Source organism: Kryptolebias marmoratus, linkage group LG19, assembly GCF_001649575.2.
Source record: "Kryptolebias marmoratus isolate JLee-2015 linkage group LG19, ASM164957v2, whole genome shotgun sequence".
Lineage (NCBI taxonomy): Eukaryota > Metazoa > Chordata > Actinopteri > Cyprinodontiformes > Rivulidae > Kryptolebias > Kryptolebias marmoratus.
In genome coordinates, this window is record NC_051448.1 from 8615895 (window position 1) to 8635711 (window position 19817).

The 19817-nt window shown below is 40.2% G+C and overlaps 4 protein-coding genes and 1 non-coding gene across 5 annotated transcripts; 3 read left to right on the plus strand and 2 right to left on the minus strand.

The window, feature by feature from the left end:
- The first annotated feature begins 624 nt into the window (after positions 1 to 624).
- tcp1 (t-complex 1) lies at positions 625 to 4745 on the plus strand. The gene is made up of 12 exons (XM_017412043.3): positions 625 to 772; positions 1209 to 1294; positions 1410 to 1538; positions 1770 to 1867; positions 1970 to 2080; positions 2182 to 2363; positions 2633 to 2759; positions 2908 to 3083; positions 3206 to 3329; positions 3619 to 3811; positions 3918 to 4081; positions 4334 to 4745. Exons 1-12 carry the CDS (start codon positions 700 to 702, stop codon positions 4545 to 4547), a joined length of 1677 nt encoding a protein of 558 aa, XP_017267532.1. The 5' UTR covers positions 625 to 699; the 3' UTR covers positions 4548 to 4745.
- On the plus strand, positions 998 to 1134 carry LOC112450387. The gene has a single exon (XR_003038985.1). It is a non-coding gene; the product is annotated as a small nucleolar RNA SNORA29 (small nucleolar RNA).
- On the minus strand, positions 4612 to 8288 carry acat2 (acetyl-CoA acetyltransferase 2). The gene is made up of 9 exons (XM_017412044.3): positions 8144 to 8288; positions 7054 to 7188; positions 6769 to 6950; positions 6580 to 6697; positions 6349 to 6492; positions 6150 to 6272; positions 5897 to 6051; positions 5685 to 5795; positions 4612 to 5559 (listed from the first exon to the last, which is right to left on the minus strand). The coding sequence occupies exons 1-9, from the start codon at positions 8190 to 8192 to the stop codon at positions 5389 to 5391; spliced, it is 1188 nt and encodes a 395-aa protein (XP_017267533.1). The 5' UTR covers positions 8193 to 8288; the 3' UTR covers positions 4612 to 5388.
- Positions 8289 to 8685: 397 nt separating this feature from the next.
- On the minus strand, positions 8686 to 15092 carry LOC108233507 (WT1 associated protein). Its single transcript, XM_017412038.2, has 8 exons — positions 14890 to 15092; positions 14296 to 14333; positions 14121 to 14176; positions 13976 to 14034; positions 13674 to 13801; positions 12380 to 12558; positions 9972 to 10126; positions 8686 to 9878 (listed from the first exon to the last, which is right to left on the minus strand). Exons 2-8 carry the CDS (start codon positions 14323 to 14325, stop codon positions 9220 to 9222), a joined length of 1266 nt encoding a protein of 421 aa, XP_017267527.1. The 5' UTR covers positions 14326 to 14333; positions 14890 to 15092; the 3' UTR covers positions 8686 to 9219.
- Positions 15093 to 16044: 952 nt separating this feature from the next.
- On the plus strand, positions 16045 to 17730 carry sod2 (superoxide dismutase 2, mitochondrial). Its single transcript, NM_001329382.1, is given in 5 exon segments — positions 16045 to 16073; positions 16499 to 16704; positions 16887 to 17003; positions 17315 to 17494; positions 17585 to 17730. Coding segments are annotated over 5 exon segments (678 nt in total).
- Positions 17731 to 19817: the final 2087 nt, after the last annotated feature.

A 19817-nucleotide genomic window follows, 5' to 3' on the forward strand; every position in this document is an offset into this window, starting at 1 on the left:
ATCTAGTTATTTCCATGCAGTGTCCAGAAAGAGGTGTTGTTCAGCTTGTAGGGCACCACAACTGCTTCCACCCACCTCCATCATCATCATCATCATCATATGAAATAACTTTTTGTCACAACAAAAAAAAGTGGCTGGTAAAATATTTGAGTGGCCGGTAAAACAAAATTTTTAATTTCCACCCCTGCCATCAGATATTAGATTCAAATGGCAAAATAACTCCTTTGAAAAGAATGAAAAAGTATGTGATCTCTCTGTGCAAAACTGACTAATAAAAATATATTCATACATACATACATACATAAATAAATACCTTAAAAGTGCTTTTGGAGGGTTCAGGGAAAAAAAAACTTTGCATTGCTAAATTACGCAGCAGAGGGCGCGAAGAAACTTTATGACGAAATTTAGAACCAAGAAGAAGAGTAAAGGGAGCGGCGGGTTAGTGTGAGGCATGCTGGGATATGTAGTTTATCATGATTAACAAGGACAATCCTTCTTTTCCAGTTTGTTAAAACAACTGTTGTGACGTAGAACGTTGTTATTAAAGTATGTTTTAGGTGCAGCGTGTAGATCAACGCTCTAATGTTATATAATCGGTGATTTTTTTACTCGTTTTCTTCTGGAACCTTCTGAGGAGTACTCGTTTACCCATAGTGCACCACGGCGCTTCCTTTCTTCTTGGTTGTGTGGTGGTCCAAAATGTCGCTCTTAGAAGGTCCGTTAAACGTGCTCGGCCAGAGGACGACCGGCGAATCCGTTCGCACTCAAAATGGTGAGTTTTGCAGTCCGACTTTTTGCGTCACTTTGAGTCTCTGTGGATTTATTTAAAGCGTCAGAAATATGGACTAATTTGCTCAAACACGTGCGGCTCATGCTAAATGTTAGCTAACTTTATTGTTAACTTTCACTCATCGCTGCGTATTTTTATTAAAGTTCAGTGACGTGTATTATATTCTAAATAGCCATATGGTGGAAGAAACTGTATTTGTTAATGCATAACCCCACTTTAGTACCTTCCATTCAGTCTAAATGAATGGAGGGCTATGCTAATGGGGAAAAGAAACACTGTCATGGTCTGAAGGTGTGGCTAGCTGACTGTGCGCCCCGCTAAATAAAATGACAGAACACGTGAAACTAATTAGGACAACTGTGTACAAGTTGTAAATAAAACTGTACAGAAGATCACAGCCTTCTTTTTGCTTTTGCAGTCATGGCCGCAGCATCCATCGCCAACATCGTTAAGAGCTCCCTCGGACCTGTTGGCCTCGACAAGATGCTGGTGGACGATATAGGGGTTTGTGTCACATTAAAGAGTGTTTGCCAGGCCTTTGTTGGCTGTCTGAAATAATTGAAATCGTAGTTACACATCCCGGCTGCTTATCAGTGGGGTCATTGTCACTTTAAAACAGGATGTGACCATCACCAACGATGGAGCCACCATCCTGAAGCTGTTGGAAGTGGAGCACCCAGCTGCCAAGGTCCTCTGTGAGCTGGCTGACCTGCAGGACAAGGAGGTCGGAGACGGGACCACGTCTGTGGTGAGTCGCAGCCGTCAGAAGACAGAGAAAAACAAGCGTGATTGTGCCCTGGGACCATTTCCATCCATCCGTCAACGGCATCAAATCAAAACATGTTCAATGTTCAGCACTCATTGTCCAAATGGGTTCACTTCTGCTACTTTAATGATGTGCTCGCACAGATCAGAGTTGATGGTTCAAGATTTAAGTTTGTAACAGTTTTTCATGTTCGACTTTGTTTCCTTGTTAAAGGTCATTCTTGCTGCAGAGTTGCTGAAGAGTGCAGATGAGCTGGTGAAGCAGAAGATTCACCCCACTTCAGTCATCAGTGGATACCGTCTGGCGTGCAAGTAAGACCAGTCAAATAATAAAAAAGACATTCTTTGTTTAAATGTGATAAAAGACAATCTTAAAACCTAATGAGCTAATGTTTTTTTTCTTGATCTTTGTAGAGAAGCAGTGCGCTACATTAATGAGAATCTGACCATCGGGACAGATGACCTGGGCAGAGAATGTTTAATCAATGCAGCCAAGACCTCCATGTCCTCCAAAATCATTGGAGTGTATCCTGAATAAGTCTGGTTTTTGGATCAATGTAAGGGTTTTTTTCCTCTCTGCAGAAAGCAACTCTCTTCCATTTATCACCTTAACTTTGAGTCATCAGTGATGCAGACTTCTTTGCCAACATGGTGGTGGATGCTGCCATGGCTGTGAAGTTTACCGACAGCAAAGGAGTGGCCAAATATCCCATCAACTCGGTGAATGTGTTGAAAGCCCACGGCCGCAGCCAGAAAGAAAGTTTCTTGGTCAACGGATATGCCCTGAACTGCACAGTCGGTTCACAAGGTGCGGTTGTTGGAAAGCGTGGGACAAATTAATGCAATATGTCACAGTCTGGTGCTAAACTCCCATTTAATTTACTGCCACGTCTCGGCTGATGATGTGTGCAGTGATACGCGTGGGAGACAGGAAACTGACTCTGAAAGGAATAGAGTTGCAGTGATGTGTAAACTGTGACACTTCTTTGGGCCAGACAGTTAAAAAGAAATTGCTGAGGGGTGGGGAGGGGGATCTTTGTTTATATTTCCATTATTTAAAGCATGTTATGTTTGTAGGAATGGTGAAGCGCGTTGTAAATGCCAAGGTAGCTTGCCTGGACTTCAGCCTGCAAAAGACCAAAATGAAGCTGGGAGTCCAAGTCATCATCAACGATCCCGAAAAGCTCGACCAGATCAGACAGAGGTAGAGTATAGATTTTTATTATTATTATTATTATGTTTCTCTCTTAATTTCATGCATTTTTAAGAATCATCCCATTTAAATTTGCTGTGGTGCGAGCTGGATACATTTGGGGCAGAACATAACATAACATAATATTTGGTTGGTTCAGGGAGTCTGATATCACCAAGGAGAGGATCCAGAAGATTTTAGCATCAGGAGCAAATGTTGTTTTGACCACTGGTGGCATCGACGACATGTGTCTGAAGTACTTTGTGGATACCGGGGCTATGGCAGTTAGACGGGTTCTCAAGAGGGACCTCAAACGTATCGCCAAGGCAACAGGAGGTAAGAAAGAAGCGTGTTGTGCAATAACTTTGAGTCTGTGCATGTTTTCCTGTCAGTTAGCCTCTTATATTAACAACTTAAATAATAAATATCTGTAATTATCTTTTTTTGTGTGCTTGTAGCCACCGTCTGCTCCTCACTGTCCAATCTGGAAGGAGAGGAAACATTTGAAGCCACTATGCTCGGCCAGGCAGAGGAGGTTGTGCAGGAACGAGTCTGTGATGATGAGCTTATTCTTATCAAAAAGTAAGAGCAGCTTCTATTAAAGTTTTATTTATGTGCAGCTGTTCGGTCGCATAAAGTCAGCATAACTAATTTCAGACAGGGACTCTCTTCTGTGGTGCTTTGTCTGTGTTTAGGTTTTTATGACAACTGAAAACAAGTTCTGTATTTTATCTTTAGTTAAAAATAATATATATTCTGTACTGACTATTAAGATTTCAAACTTGATATGATACTCAGAATGGTTGTCTATAATTAACGTGGGAACTCTGTAGGTCTGAAGTTTTAACGGTGCAGTTCCGTTTCCCCTCAGTACCAAAGCTCGCACGTCAGCCTCCATCATTCTGCGCGGAGCCAACGACTTCATGTGCGATGAGATGGAGCGCTCGCTGCACGATGCTCTCTGTGTGGTCAAGAGAGTCCTCGAGTCAAAGTCTGTAGTACCAGGAGGTGGTGCTGTGGAGGCAGCTCTGTCCATTTACCTGGAAAACTATGCTACCAGCATGGTGAGTTTAGACGGAGATAACATTAATCTTCCATCTGTTGGGCTTTTCTTTATGAAAGTACCTGCTAAAGCTAATATTTTACATGTATTTTTTTCTCTTTCTTCAGGGTTCCAGAGAACAGTTGGCCATTGCTGAATTTGCACGGTCTCTTCTCGTCATCCCTAAGACGCTGGCTGTGAACGCAGCACAGGACTCCACTGACTTGGTGGCCAAACTTCGAGCCTTCCACAACGAGGCTCAGGTCAACCCAGAACGCAAGAATCTCAAATGGTGAGTTTAGCATCCTTGAACAAATATAACTAAATAAAAATGCCAGGTCATGGATAAGATCTCATTTATCTATACAGAACATTTTAATCTTCATGTATCATAAACGTACTGCAGATTTTTTTTCTTTTCCTCATTTAGAGAGTGTGGAATGAAGCTGTAATTTTACAGATAAAAACAAAGATTTTTTTTCTTTGAGTTTCACCTCCTCAGATGTTAGATAAAATAGGATGACCAAACCCTTTTGTCCTATAGGATCGGTCTGGACTTGGTGAACGGCAAACCCCGTGACAACCTGCAGGCTGGTGTGTACGAACCCACCATGGTCAAGACAAAAAGCCTCAAGTTTGCCACGGAGGCTGCCATCACCATCCTCCGCATCGACGACCTCATCAAACTGTTCCCAGAGCCGAAGGAAGGCGGCCATTCGTACAAAGATGCTGTGGAATCCGGCTCTCTAGAGAACTGAAAGGCTGATTGGTCCAGTTAGGTTCAATATCTGTATTTATAGGTTAACAAGCTTTTCATGGCTATTGCGTTTACTGTAGGCCGCACACGTCGCCTCTTCACTTTTCTCCCACTCCCCATCGTTTTCGAAGCTTATGCTTCCAAAGAATCTGTGAGTGTTTTGTTTATGGACACATAATAAAGCTTCAGTGGTTGTAAATGACTGTTTATTTGTTAAAGTTATTAGATGGATGTAAATTGATTGGATTACAGGAAAATGTCTACAGCAAACAAAGTTAAAGAAGACAAGCCTGTGAAATATTATGGCACTTTGATGAGATTTAAGCTTATCTATACACCTTGGAAAGAGGTTTAGTTTAGTCTACACAACAGTTTTGGAATGTTAACATAAACTTACTGTAAATACTGAAAGCTCAAGGCAATCACTCCGCAGAACTACGTCCTACAGTTTTTAGTGTTTGGTATATGCAGCTGTATTAGTAACTAAAGGTTAATTAAAAAAAAAAAAATAGAAATGTCTTCATAACAGCTAATGGCTGTAAACCATAATTACAAACAGAATTTTCCGTAATTGCTTCTGTAAAAGCTGCAAGTACACACATTTACATAATGTGCAACAGCAAGATATTTTAAAGTTTCCACATCTAAGACCTGAGGAATTTAAATAAAATTCACAGTGAAAATGGTAAGTTTTTTACAAAACAAGATAAAATATCTAATTTTTTACCTCAGCAGCTACAAGTTAAGTAAACTGCACCTTTGACGTTACTGTTCACTGTAAACTGATTTCATTATCCCTTATTCATTAAAAGAAATCAAGTACAATCTGTGAGGTATTCATCTCAAACCCTCTCCACACACATGGCGATGCCCATCCCACCTCCAATGCAGAGGGATGCCACTCCTTTACTTCCTCCAGTCCTCTGGAGTGCATGTAGCAGGGTTACCAGCACTCTGCAGCCTGACATACCAATGGGATGACCCAGAGAAATGGCCCCGCCGCTAACATTCACCTAAAAATACACAAAATACAGACAAGACTGATTACAGAGATGCACAATATTCATCCTCTTGTGATTCTTTAGGCAGAAGGTTGAGTGATGGCTCTGAAAGCCTTTTATTAAAACTTGAGCATTACCTTGTCTTCATTTAGTCCAAGCTCTTTGATCACAGCAACTGACTGTGCAGCAAATGCTTCATTGATCTCAAATAAATCAACCTGGTCCAGATTCCAGCCTGCCTTCTCAACCTGAAAGAAAGAAAAAAAAAAGTACAAAGTAAGACGAGGAAATAAAAAAGAAAAGTATCAGCATTCTGACATGTTACATTTGATTACTGTTGACTCCTCACCGCTTTCCTGATAGCTGGTATCGGCCCGGTTCCCATGATAGAAGGGTCAAGGCCTGCTTGAGCCCACGACATAATTTTAGCCATGGGTTTTAATCCCCGCCTCGCTGCCTCTGACTGGCTCATTAGAACAGTAGCTGCTGCGCCATCGTTTATACCTGTAAACAAAAGTAATACCGCATTAAATTTGTTTTTCAACACACTATGTTCTGATGGTCCCCGTGCTAACAACATGAATTATAAGCTACTGTGCAACCTGAAGCATTTCCAGCGGTGACAGTGCCACTGCCATCCTTGATGAAACATGGTTTGAGTTTGGACATGCTCTCAATGTTGCTTCCATGTCGAGGAAACTCATCCACTTTCACCTCAACTGGACCTGAAGGAAAGAAAAAATTATTATTTTACCTCACTGACGAGAGGCAAACTAGTTAAGGAACAAAAAAAGTCCATACCTTTTCTGGATGGCACTGAGATGGGAACAATCTCCTGATCGAAATGTCCTGCTTTCTGTGCAGCCTCCGTTTTGTTCTGAGATTTGACAGCAAACTGGTCCTGTTCCCCTCGACTGATGCCCCACTGCTTAGCTACATTCTCAGCTGACACAGATTCAGTTTAAAAAGAAATCCTGATTGGTACACGACAATGAACAGCCTTAATTGAGTTGATCTATTTCCTGCACATACCTGTAATTCCCATGTGGTAGCCATGGAAGGCGTCTGTCAGGCCATCAGCAACCATGCAGTCCTGCAGCGGGACATCGCCCATTTTCACCCCTGCTCTCATGTGCAGAGTGTGAGGAGCCTGAGTAGATGGAGAAAACAACTTAAGACTTTCGTCTTATATCCTTCTCAAACGCTCCTCTTTTTACTAACCCTGCTCATGCTCTCCATGCCCCCTGCCACAACCACGGTGGCCTCTCCAGCCTGGATAGACTGAGCTCCCAGACACACAGATTTCAGCCCAGAGCCACACACCATCTGGCAGCTCCACGCAGGGACAAGGTAGGGGATACCTGCCTCAACGCTGGCCTGTCGGGCTGCGTTCTGCCCTTGACCTGAAAGAAACAAATCACAGATTTTTTTATGTTGTGAGAGAGAGGTCAAAATAAGCTGTAATTGTGATCCATCAGTCTCTTAACAGATTTTCTCATATTTTACCCGCTGTTAGGACATGTCCAATGATAACTTCAGAGACCTCATCTGGCTTCACCCTGGCCCGCTTCAGGACATCTTTGATCACAGCTGAACAAAGGTCACGTAGAGGCACCGTGGACAAAGCACCATTCAAGCAACCTGTGTACAAATGAAACGTAATTATAGCTTAATCTGTAGAATTTCAAACGGATTTTAGTTTTTTCCAATAAGCAGACTTCTGCAGGTGACGACAGCCTACTTACATGTATTCAACTCAGAAAGAAAACGTTTTTTGAAAGAGTTTGTTTCAGTAAAGATAAACTTTTCTCCCCAGCATAAATGTAACATCACTCATAATGCATCTGTTGAAGTGGCAATTTCTTATATATATATATATATATATATATATATATATATATATATATATATATATATTTAATGTTGGAATATTTATAAATAATATGCAAAACAATCTCTTCAAGCTCTGAAACTAATTATTAAGTAAAATTAAACAAATACAGGTGAGTTAACTAAAAGGCTAAGTCAGTTAGCTTAAAAGCTAAATCAGTTAAAACAAGGTTAAAACATAATATTCTGTTCAAACTTTGTTTCGTTTCAACATAACTTTGAACATTTATATTTAGTTATTATTTCCTATTACTGTGTTTCTGACAAAATGTAAAACAATCAACTGAAAACGGTAGAAAACAGTTTGTGCAAAATTAATTTAATCACATATCGAAGATAAATAGATACAGACACACGCGTCATGTTATAAGTAGCCAATGGTAGCAGGCTCGTGCTCTGTGGCACTATGACTCCCAACCAATCAGTGGCCAGAGATTACTCCGCACACAGAAACCAGCCAATCAGAGCTCACTAACAACTCGGCGTGTTGAACTGGAAGGGATAGCCAGTTTAATGAAAAAATAAATCATTTTTAGGCATTTGTGTAATTATAAACGAAAAACCTTAAACTGAAAAGATGATTCCTTTCCTGTGCGGATATTTTCTTACAGAGGTTGCATGCTAGACTAAAACAAAAACAGAGTTGTAGCGTATAAAAACCCTTTTTAATTCATAAGAATGGCACTTTAAGGGTATTTGGCTTTACCTATTGGAGTCCGTGCGGCTGAAACGATGACAATAGGTTCGGTGTTCATCCTGAAGAGTGCAGGTTGAAGCTGCAGTTTCTGTTCAGTCCTGTTCCTGTCTGTCCACTGTTCTGTTGACACTGCGTGAAGACGGCATGTACAAATATACCTGATGGGAACAACAGCGCCACCACGTGTTTGGGAGGACGAACGACCGAAAGGAAGATAAGACCACTTCTTTTACATGTTTAACATATTCTAGTTTTATTCATAAAAATGTATAATCCACAATCCTGATCAAAATATATTTTCTACAGTTTGCTCTATAATCAGTAATAATAATAAGCCACCTATCAATAGTTACTATTTTATTTGTGTAACTATATTTTATCTTTGATCCATTTTAATTTTTTAAACACTACAATGATTCTTAAAAGTCCTAAAATTAATATCTGCACTGTTAGTTACAACACCACCTTATTTTAAGAGGCTATTTATGCATGTTTAAGTGAAATGTTTTAACTAAAATTATTATTGACTTTTAAAAATGGGTTTCACTTTGTAGTATTAAAAATGTTTTTATTGGTATTTGGTCAGTACATGAAAAGGGCTGAAGTCAGTATAATATGAACATCACATATGAACTACTCACATTTCAACAGAACTTTTCAAAACAAAATTTTTGCCAATGAAAAATAAAAACTGTACTAAAAAAAAAAAAATCCCACAGGCCAACATCTAAGAATGACCTCATCGAATATTGTGAAACTACTGTAATTTAGTGATTTTACTGACTTGACTTGGGTTACAACACCAGATGTCTGATTTCAGTGTGAAGAGCTCAAACAAACAGCATGGATGTGCTAAAAAAAACAGAGTGAAACGTACTAGTTTTAAATCCACACAATTCAAATTTAGCATGAACCCTTACTGTTTATATCCCCATTAAGCAACACAAATGTGACAAAGGCATCACAATAGGTAAAGGGACAAGGGTGTTGTATTACAGACTACGCATTTGCTGCCTTGTTTGTATAATTAAAAAAAAAGATAAGAAAAAGGAAAAAACGAAAAATACAGTACATGTTAAAGTACATTACAAAGCTGCACCGTCGCTCGTGCTCGAGTCCAGGCCGTTCTGAGCATGACGTGACCCTGCAGTCCTGGTGCCCTTGGTGACCAGGGCAGCCTTGTCCTCGTGGGGATCGGTGGTGGAGTCTGTGTCATTCGAGTGTTGAGTCAATGATGTCTCGCTGCCTGTCGGAGAGTCCACACTCTCATACCCAACACTCAGCCGGCTCCCGAAACCCCCAGGTCCTCCACCTCTCCCCGACGCAGTCTGACTACTTGGCGCCTCCTCTGAGTGGTTGGAGAGTTTGGTCTCGGCTTCACTGGGGCTGGAGGCAATGGGAGACATTGGAAAATCTTCCTCAGCACTGCTGACCTCCCGGTACAGCGTGGGTGTGGTGGTCTCACTCCTCTGGGATGAGTTGCCATTGCTTGGACCATTGGAGACCCTCCCGTAGTCTTTGCTGATTGGTTCAGAGGGAGCACTGGCCTGCTCTGGCTGAGCGAACGGTTCAACGGAGGAGCTGGAAGCAGCGGGTGAAGTCCTACTGGGTCCTGCTCCAGCCAAAGCACCCTGAGACTGAGAGAGAAGCTGACGGGACTCCTTCAGCTGCTGCTGCAGGACCAGGATGGTGCTCTGCATCCCCTCTACCTCCTCGTCTAGCTGGATAATAAAGTCATTTAGCTCTGGGGAAGGAATCCAGGAACAATGACAAGAACAGTTAAAATCCATTGGCAATGCAAAAATACCAAAGATACACAGATCTAATGTAGTCTTACCATCTTGACTGCTCTTGAGCTCCTCGCTGTACTTCTTCTGCAGGGCCAGCTCAGCCTCCAGCTGGGCGATGCGTCCCTGTGATAGCTGCCGTCCTAACTCCTGGTTCTCCTGAATCAGCATGCGACATTTGGCCATCAGCTTCTTCCCTGTTTGGCTGTAAGGGAAACAAGTCTCACATCACACAGTGAACTAAGAGACAAATCCAACAGGCAAGTAGATGTTACTGTTCCTACTGCCTGACCCATTTCCAATTTTTCCAAGTCAACAGAAGCTCTTTAAATAATAAAAAATTAGATTTGGAAGCATTGTGTAAATTAAAAGAAACTATCTGACAAAGATCCGTCAAATACAAATAAATAATTATGTCTAAATGACTTGAAGAATTGTCTTTTTTTTTTTAGGTAAATAAAAAAACAACACCATTATAACAAACTGAAGAATTACTGCCCCCAATGTGGCCAAAAGTCAAACATTTTAAACAGATTTCTATAAAACAAAGACCTACACCGTTTTACTTTAACTTACCATGATGCTTATGGAAGAACATTGTAAAAACACAAGCAAAGACTGTGTGTACCAAAAGAAGAAGAAGGAAAACAAATTAAATAACTATCTGTAAAGAATAACCATAAAGGGAAAATGTCACAGAGCAAAAAAAAAAACGTTCAGTCTAAATATCTGAGCATCAAACAGAAAAGGTGAACTGGAGGACGATGCACTGGTTTTAAAAAGTCCACCTTAAATACACAAAGATTAGGAGTTAACAGCATATTCAAATAGCTCCAGATGCCAGTTGCTCAATAATTAGTACAGCAGTTTGGTCCACATTTTAATTTTACATTAGCAGTTACTGTTGGTGTTTAAAGGCCTTAATCAAGAACAGAAATTAAATAATGTAGGACCAGAATTAACTGCCAAACCTTTGATTCACGTGTCCCAAGGACACAGAGATAATGAACATAGTAGCAACTACATAAAAAACCTACAATAAAACCCATAGTAGTCGAAAAAAATTGAATGACCAAGAATGTTTATCTAAGTTGTAAACAGAAGCAAATAAACTTTTGTTGGTTATTTCTATTTACTCCATATCTCCTAAAGTAAAGTTCTCTCTCTGCAGCAGGAAAGATGTGCATTTTAAGTCTGTATTAATACACATCCACTTTCTGTCCCACTTAGGTGACAGAAGTGAATATAAATCTAGTTTTGGAAAACTAAATCTACTTCATAACTGATTATTTAAACAGTAGATGAACATCTGTGCCACACAGGCAGTAAAGAAAAGCCTAATTTCCAAAGCTGTTAGGCTGTGGGAGAGATTGGTCAATCACAAAAAAACACAAAATACAAGAAATACATTCTCATCGTCTCAAAACATGACTTCTTAAGGACATTTGCACTCACAGTTTATAACAGGACTCTATACACCTACGGCAGTGTGTTTGACTACCTGAGAGGTTTAGTCAAATTAAATTCATCACCAAAGCGTGTGCAAATGTTTTCACAAGCGTGAATAACGAGGGCCAATCGTGCTTCTTTGCTTCACACACTGCAGTAAGTGTTTGTAGTAAAGGAACGAGAGATCAAATTAAATGCCAATAAAAAAGAAACATTTCACACAACAAAACATGTAAATACACTCTACCGTGTGTGGGCCCGTGTTCAAAGACACGAGCGAATGGACCCTCAAGTTCGTTTGTGGACTGAGGATCTGGCTCCGCTCACAGTCTTAATGTCATTTCTAGTGTTTCTTCCCCGAAAAAAAAAAGCGTCTTACTTTTAGTCTTAGAAATTTTCCTCATGTGACTGAAATGTATCTAGACTGTCCCAAAAGTCTTTACACTTCTCAGGGAGACTAGCAGGTTATTTGTGTGATGTGATCCACTGTTAAATGCCTTTATAAAGCAAGAATCGGAGTTGTCTTTGAAATGTTCAATTGCTGTTTTAGGCTAGGGATGGTCCCTGCCTGACGCAATGTCCCCCATAATCCCTTTATTTTATATGTGAACTGTCTGGTTTGAGCCGAGGGGGGCAGGGAGGGCACATCCACGGCAGAAAGTGAGTGACCACCTCTTCAGAACAGTCCGGACTCCTTCAGGCCCTTGGACGGTGAGGGGATATGAGGGGAGAAAGCTGAAACACAAGTGTCACCTGACCATATTGTCTTTTCTTTTCTTTTTTTTTTAGGTTATGTGATATGTAGCTGGCACAGTACAAGAGAACAAAAACACTTTTGTTTTTGCAGTGACTGGCTTTCTGTAAAGTCTGAGTCTCGTGATGAGTACAGCATTTTGTCAGCCTTTCCCCCCCACCATTGTTCCTGCATGCCTGCAGTGAGAGTGAGGGTGGGGGGGCGTGAGGAAGTCTTGCCTTTTTGAAGGGGGGAGTTATTTTTGATTGTCTTTACCTATCAGGTGTAAATTTCCAGGCACTCAGTTCATTTTGGGCCTGCTCCAGTTTGTCTTTAGTCTGTTCCAGTTCAGCCTTCATTTTGAGGAAAAACAAGTTGATGGCTGGATCCACCATGGACGACCGCAGTTGGGCCACGCTCGGCTGCTGGACTTGCTTGAGGTACTGAATCTGGGTCTGCAGGATGCGACAAAAATCAAAGTTAGTGACGGGTAAGGCGGTCTTGTTTTTGTGAAATCATTTGATCTGGTGGCTTAACCAGTTTCTAAAAAAAAATACAATTTCAGTTTATTAAAGTGAACTTTAAGCTGTCTCTAGAATCAACATTCAGATAATTTTAGAGGTAAATTGTTGTTCTGGGGGTTAAAAAATATTCTAAAGCTAAACTTACCTGCACGATCATAGCTGGCGCTCTTAGGGCAACTTTAGAAACATTCTCATAATGTGCAAATATATGCATAAAAACAACTAGCGTAGCATTTAGATGATCGACTTTCTTTTAAATTTTTTGGGGTTTCAAATTAAAGAAAGAGCCAAACCTTCAAACTTAAAACCCTTTTAAATATCCACCTTATGTTTTGAGCTCTGCTGCTTTTTTAAAAATGGCCACTGAATGATCCACCGATCTGCCAGTCTAGTAGAAGCAGAGGCTTCCCTCTGACACAACTACCTGTTGGCACAGTCTGAATGAAAGTAGCCTTTTCTGTTACTTATTCTGTTGACAGAAAATAACGTTGTTTTTTCCTAATCACACAATATTTGGCAAAACCTGCTGCATGCTTTTATGCAATTTCATGTCATCAGGTCACAGACCCGTTTCTTAATGTGCTTTTCATCTACAGCAGGCTTGATATAAGCGTTTTGTGCATGTCGAAGCAGCATTTATTGGCACACAGAAGAGGTGTGACCTTACAGAAATAAAACAGAATTTGACTACAGCAGCCACACAGTGACCAGGCTTCATGCACTACAGATGTTTGCATTCAACACTCAAACCAAAACAATTTTAGAGCAGCTGACGTCACAGACAAATCCTCATATACAGGAAACTTCAGAAAAGTGCGTATAATTTATGAATTTAACTCGAATTGACCAATCAAACCTTAAGTTTGTCTTTCATGAATTAACCTACTGAGAGGTTCAATCAAAGTAGCACAGCTGAAAGAGCATCAAGCTACAGAGAAAATAATAAATCAATCATCCTCTAAAAGGTTTCCGGCCCGTCGATGACAACCTGGCTTTGAACAAAAATCATATAAGCAGAATAGGAAAGACGAAAAACAGATACATACTGTACACTCTTGCATTTCCTGCTCCTTGGTGGCAAGTCGCATGACCAGGATGTTCTCCCTGCGTGCAGACTCCTGCTGCTGCTGCTTCAGCTTCTCCTCCGACTCCTTCAGCCCCGGAACGTCATTAGCTAAGATTGGGACGAGGAGGAGAGAAACAAACACAACATGAGATTATTGTTCTCAACGCAGGCAGCCAAACGTTGTTATAAGATGCACTGAACTTAGTGAGAACTGTCTGAGATGTCTGCAAAAGAAGTTACAATCAGTGTGGTACTGGGCTGCGTTTATGACACTGTACTTACAACACAGCTCTGCATATTTTGCCTCCAGGACCTGGACATAGGTTTCATGCTGCTTCCACCTGGAAATAGCAAAGTGCATTTAACATTTCAGCTGAACGATAAAAACAAGCAAACATTCTGCATTATTAGTAACGTGGATGCCTACCTTGAACACAAATCTTCTCTGGTCATTGACTTTATGTCTGATTCACTAAGGCGAACCTGTGAGGTGGGAAAGAAAGAAAAAAAAAGTGGTCAAGTCAAGAAGTCCCGTTCCCATTTCAAAACGTAAACGAAGCCACAGAAACAATTTAAATGGTTCAAATGAAAGAGACACTAACCTTCTTGGGTAGAGGTTCCTCGTTGGTCATTGTGAGCTCTAGAAGTTAAATATATGAGAGAAAATTATGATTAACTGCAGCGCTTATGTTGCGGGCTGAAGTGACTGCATCATCTTTTCAGCTGAAACGCGTTGGCTGTGTGTGTGTGTCGTGAATGACATGCGAACTGAACTGTGACATGTATTGCTAATTCAGAAGAAAATGAACAGCGGGGTAAGGGCATATAGAGGTTAAATTGACTCACTGGTCGATAAAATCAAAGTTAACATTTAGCGCTATAGCCAACTGCTGGGTAGTGTGGCAGCACAGTAGCTACGGACAGCGAGGAGAGTGAAGAAGCTAACCAAGGTTAACTACTTACTACCAAAAATGTTTACCATCCCCTTTCAAAATAACTTGGATTTGGTAACTAACAGTTTTATGCTTAAATATCATGTATGCTTTGATGGGCAGCATTTAATTCTTGGCTCTGTTTCGGCTCCTTGTTATTACAAAATGGCGGTGAAGGAAATGACTCCCTCCCTTACGCTCCTTTCCTGAAACTAGCGGGCTCTTGGCTGCAGTTGTCAGGCCTAGTGCCGTGAAAACACTCACCAGGCCCGTTACTTTCGACGTTTCACGGAGCTCTCGGCTTCAAAAATTCCCCGTGAGAACGAATATCACAAACGAGTTAAAATCCGCCGTGTTTTTACAAGTTGCGGCCACGCTTCGGCTTTGTCGCTAACATCTTCCTTCGCCGAGGACAGCACAGAATAGCTATGGACGAACTGCTGCGCTGCACTCCAGTTGCTGCGGAGTGATACCAGAGATGGAGAGCAGTACGAAGACCTCTCACTACGAGAAATATTTTCTGAACCTAAAAGGCGGCCGCATCTCAGACATTGCACGTTATTAGCTATTTTTATATTTCTGTTTTATATTTATTGTCTGCAACTCAAAAACTGTATGTCAAAACAATGTAGAGCCAATCGATCAAAAATGATTAGCTGATTATATTAAATTAGTTGAACCGTGTTTTCAATTATTACATGGTCATCTTGAGTTCTATAACTATTTATTTATTTTGATCCACTAATTAACTAAATAGATATAAAAATGAGTTCTATAATCAAACCACTATCTATTTCCTTCAGGAAGTACATTTCACTACTTTTAATGACGTTCTGTATCGTGCCAATAAAATACCGTGTCTTCAGGAGTGAGTCGTTAAAGTTTGCATAGACGATCTCCTGCGTCACCTCCAAAATGGTGAAAAAATGCCCACGTGACTTTGAGCTTTTTTTTTCTTTTTTTTAGAAATTTGTTCTAGTTATTTTAAGTATATATTTTGGCCTGTTTTGAAAATTATTCACATCATATAAAAAATATTAAACTGTTAAGTTGCAGACGATTATATCTGATTTATAAACATCCATGGCTACGGTCACGTGATCCTTTGCGTTTTTGTTAAGGCTCTTAATATCCGAGCAGAAAGACCTGTCGGAAATTATTTAAAATAGGAAATAAATAGTCTTCGTATAAATATTGTAAATGCGATTTATTTTTAAAGTAAGCATCATGTTTGGTGTTTTTATAGTGCTGAATGTTTAGTGTCCACGTTATATAAGTCCTGCCCACGCCTCAGTACACCCCCATCGCTTAATAATAATGGTACGGTCCCAGCTGTCAACTTGAAATCGCACAATTTCAAGGACGGTTATTTATCAGCGTTTCCACGGTTCAGTCTGCTCTTTGGGAACTATTTGAAACATGCTGTGCAGAGTTGGTCAAATACGCAGGTAAGGCAGGTGTCAGCTTGGCGTGGAGAAGATATAACGTTGTTCAAAGTGCACGCAGTATGAAGAGAGCTGAGTCTTGCTTAGTGTAGTTGAACAAGAACTTCAGCTGTGTTATGGAGCTAACAGCTAGCTAGCTAGGCTGCTAACTTAGTTTAGCAACTCAACTGTGTTAGCTTATGGCGCACCGAAGGGGGTTGGGTTTTGTTTGTTTGTTTGTCTGAGTGCAATTATAAACCGAATGATTTGAAATGTATAAAAGAATAAAATACAAAGCCAATGTCACAAACTCTCATTGAGCTAATGTTTATGCACAAAGTATCAGCTGAGCTGTAAATCAACACTAGACCTTTAAAGACATGTTGAATTTTTTTGTATAGTTGTACTCCTATCTAAATGCCTGTTTACTCTTCCTCGTCTCCTTTCAGGTGTGCAGCCAGCCTCAACCAAAGCATAAATCAGATCGCCGCATCGAGGCAGAAGCACACCCTGCCTGACCTGGCATATGATTATGGAGCCCTGGAGCCTCATGTAAGCGCAGAGATAATGCAGTTGCACCACAGCAAGCATCATGCCACATATGTCAACAATCTCAATGTCACAGAGGAGAAGTATCAGGAGGCTCTTGCAAAGGGTGCGTAAAGTATTCTGCTCATTTCTGCTGTAGTTGTTGACAAAATCTCTTTAAGCAATAATGTTAAAGTTGTCAATTTATTATTAATGCACATCTGTTAATTGAAATATTTTTTTCTATAATCAGTCTTTGTAAAAGTTTGACATTTATTGAGCCACTTACGAATGTGCTCTTTATTTCAGGAGATGTAACTGCACAAGTCTCCCTCCAGCCTGCTTTAAAGTTTAATGGAGGAGGCCACATTAACCACACCATCTTCTGGACAAACCTCTCTCCTAATGGTGGAGGTGAGCCACAAGGTAAGGCAACAACTTGAAAGGATTTTTTTTTTCTTTTTTCCTGGGATAGGTTGATTTAATATGCTAAAGCTAAAACAGTGGTGGCTATTGAACTTCAGTGTTTTAAAAGGTTGAACTTCAAAGCAGACAGGTTTGATTTACCAGCTTCATTCCTGTCAGTACGAGAAGTTGTTGATCATTTGGGAATCTGGTCATTTAGTTGAGGAGACTGTGAGGACATTTGTCTTCTCAAATAGTGAAATACTTTGTTTTGCTGCTGGTTTATCTGTTGCGCTGAAGGAACATCATCTGTTTATGTCTGTTTCTTTTAGGAGAGCTAATGGAGGCCATCAAACGGGACTTTGGGTCCTTCCAGAAGATGAAGGAGAAGATGTCCACTGCTACAGTGGCGGTGCAGGGCTCAGGCTGGGGGTGGCTGGGTTACGAAAAGGACAGCGGAAGACTTCGCATTGCTGCTTGTGCTAATCAGGATCCCCTGCAGGGGACAACAGGTCAGATTTAAAGAGCTTTAAAATATAGATAGGGTCACTATTCCTCCACTAGTCTACTGTTGCTTATATTTTTCCTTTCTTGATGTTTAGGTCTGATCCCCCTCCTTGGCATTGATGTATGGGAGCACGCCTACTATCTTCAGTACAAAAATGTGCGCCCTGACTATGTTAAAGCTATCTGGAATATAATCAACTGGGAGAATGTGAACGAGCGTCTGCAGATGGCCAAAAAGTAGAAGCTAATAATCAAAACGTCACCTACAGCACCTTTTACTATGAGCTGGATCAAAGAGCAATTGCAAATATTTTTTTTTTTTTATATAACATCTCAAACTCTCATATTGTTGTAATGAAACACGTGATCAATATCTTTGAAACAGTTTTCCATAGTGAAGCAGAATATACTGACTTTATAAAGAGGACAGTGTGAAATATACAAGTTACTTGTTAGTGTTTTTCGATTCAGGTCTGCTACCAGTCTTCTGTCAAAGCGCACAAAAAAACAGCAAATGCCACCTTTTTTTTAATATCAAAGCTGACTTCTGTTATTCACAGCTCAAAAATGGGTGCTATGGGTGAAGGGAGCTCTGCCTTCGTCCAGCTAAATGACACTAGCATCAGTGCAGTCCCATGTTTTTGATGTAATATAATAAAATAGGATTTCAGTTGTACACAAGTGGTGTTTCTTTGAGTTCCACCAATGATATATTTTTAAGATTTTTTTTATATTTACTAAAGGATGGTGAAAGTAAAATATTTTTTTTTTCAATTTGGTCAAATCCCTTTGGCTACACTCAACACGCCTATTGGTCACAACATTTATTTAATATTTTTGCATTTTTTTTATGTAACATCATGCATCTGTGACCACTAGATGACACAAGACTTGTGTACTTTGAGCTTATCTGGGTCCCGTGAGTTTAATTGATCAGGTCTCCACAGTTCAGCCCACACATTGGGTAATTTTGAGATCTGAATTCTTCAGGTCCTGGCGAACACATGACTGGGTTCCTCCACTCACGCCTGAGCAGTTTTTGTGGTTTGGGCAGGGTGTATTGTTCTGCTGTGAACGGCTGCTGCCATGAGATGAGCGTTGACTGGTCTGCAGCATTGTTTTAAGGTGGAAGTTCTCAGGAACAACAATTTCACCTCAAAGTCACGAGAAGATCGGTATAAATGTCCTCGATCTGTCTGTGGTTTTAGGGTTTGTGGCTCAACAGCTGAAGACCAGCTCAAGCTAAGCTTTTTATATAATGTAGGGTAACAGAAACTGAGAAAATTTCCAACTTTTAAGGCTTTATGGTTCTAATGTACAGTTTTCATCACCTGTGATGCCACAAAAATAACAACCTCTTTTTAATTTGACTAAGCTGGCTTTAGTTCAGTCAAAGTTTATCATATCACAGTGTAACTAAAGTCACTATGAGACCACAAACCTGCTAATAAAGCTGGCTCTAAATGGCTAAATGTGTTCAGAGAAGGCTTATTTGTTTGGTACTTTTTACACGGCGTAACCAGCAGAGGGCAGTGTTTACAAAGAATTAATGCTGTAGTGCTTGCAGTGTTTGCTCTAGCCAAACATTTATTTCACTAATAAATTAGGAAATTCCGCTTAGATGTCAGTCATTTTGTGTTAGGCATGTTAGTTATTAACCTGCTGAGACATTTTGTTGTTGCAATTGATAATTTTGATTTCCTTCAACATATGAAGGACAAGTAGCAACACAAAACAATCTCATCCAGATACTGCTTCAGTTTCTGTCAGCGATTAGAAAAGACCACCGGAGGAAAGAGCTGAGAAATAACTTTAAAGGATGGTGATATAGAGATTTGATTGTTTTCACTTTATTAATTGAGCTGATATGCAAAAGTATAAAAAGTTTCTATTTCTAGTTAAACTGAATGCACCAGTGACTTTTAACATATTCACATGGCTCGACTTTGTGTTGGCATAAAATGGTGGTTGTTAAATTTTTGAATTTAGTGGCAAAGTTCTATTTTTTTTTTTTCAACTAAGTAAGACAGAAGTGTTTTAAATTCAACAAATGCCAGCACCCAAACTTTATTATTTCCATATGTGAGACAGTGCCAGCCTTGGAAACAAAACTTTTAATAATTCATAAGCTGACAGCTTAACTATGTGTGACCAGCTCTTGTTGGTGTTTCTCTTTTCTACAGTGTGTTGAAAAAAAAATCCAATGAAACTCACACGGTGGAGAATCTATAACCTCTGGAAGGAGAGATTGGAAAATGTTGCATTCAAATTTTTAAACTCTCCTTTTCTTTATTCCTCCTAAATCTTCCAAATTTTCTTGAACGATCT

Excerpts from the sequence above, each read along its gene's own strand:
- LOC108233507 (XM_017412038.2), bottom strand. The coding sequence starts at position 14,325 with ATGACCAACGAGGAACCTCTACCCAAGAAG. Across the intron at positions 14,177-14,295 it reads AGGAACCTCTACCCAAGAAG|GTTCGCCTTAGTGAATCAGA; the intron begins GTTAGTGTCTCT and ends CCCACCTCACAG. Across the intron at positions 13,802-13,975 it reads AAAATATGCAGAGCTGTGTT|CTAATGACGTTCCGGGGCTG; the intron begins GTAAGTACAGTG and ends TCCCAATCTTAG.
- tcp1 (XM_017412043.3), top strand. The coding sequence starts at position 700 with ATGTCGCTCTTAGAAGGTCCGTTAAACGTGCTCGGCCAGAGGACGACC. Across the intron at positions 1,868-1,969 it reads GGATACCGTCTGGCGTGCAA|AGAAGCAGTGCGCTACATTA; the intron begins GTAAGACCAGTC and ends TGATCTTTGTAG. Across the intron at positions 2,081-2,181 it reads TCCTCCAAAATCATTGGAGT|TGATGCAGACTTCTTTGCCA; the intron begins GTATCCTGAATA and ends TTGAGTCATCAG.
- acat2 (XM_017412044.3), bottom strand. The coding sequence starts at position 8,192 with ATGAACACCGAACCTATTGTCATCGTTTCAGCCGCACGGACTCCAATA. Across the intron at positions 6,951-7,053 it reads TGGACATGTCCTAACAGCGG|GTCAAGGGCAGAACGCAGCC; the intron begins GTAAAATATGAG and ends TGTTTCTTTCAG. Across the intron at positions 5,560-5,684 it reads TTGGACTAAATGAAGACAAG|GTGAATGTTAGCGGCGGGGC; the intron begins GTAATGCTCAAG and ends GTGTATTTTTAG.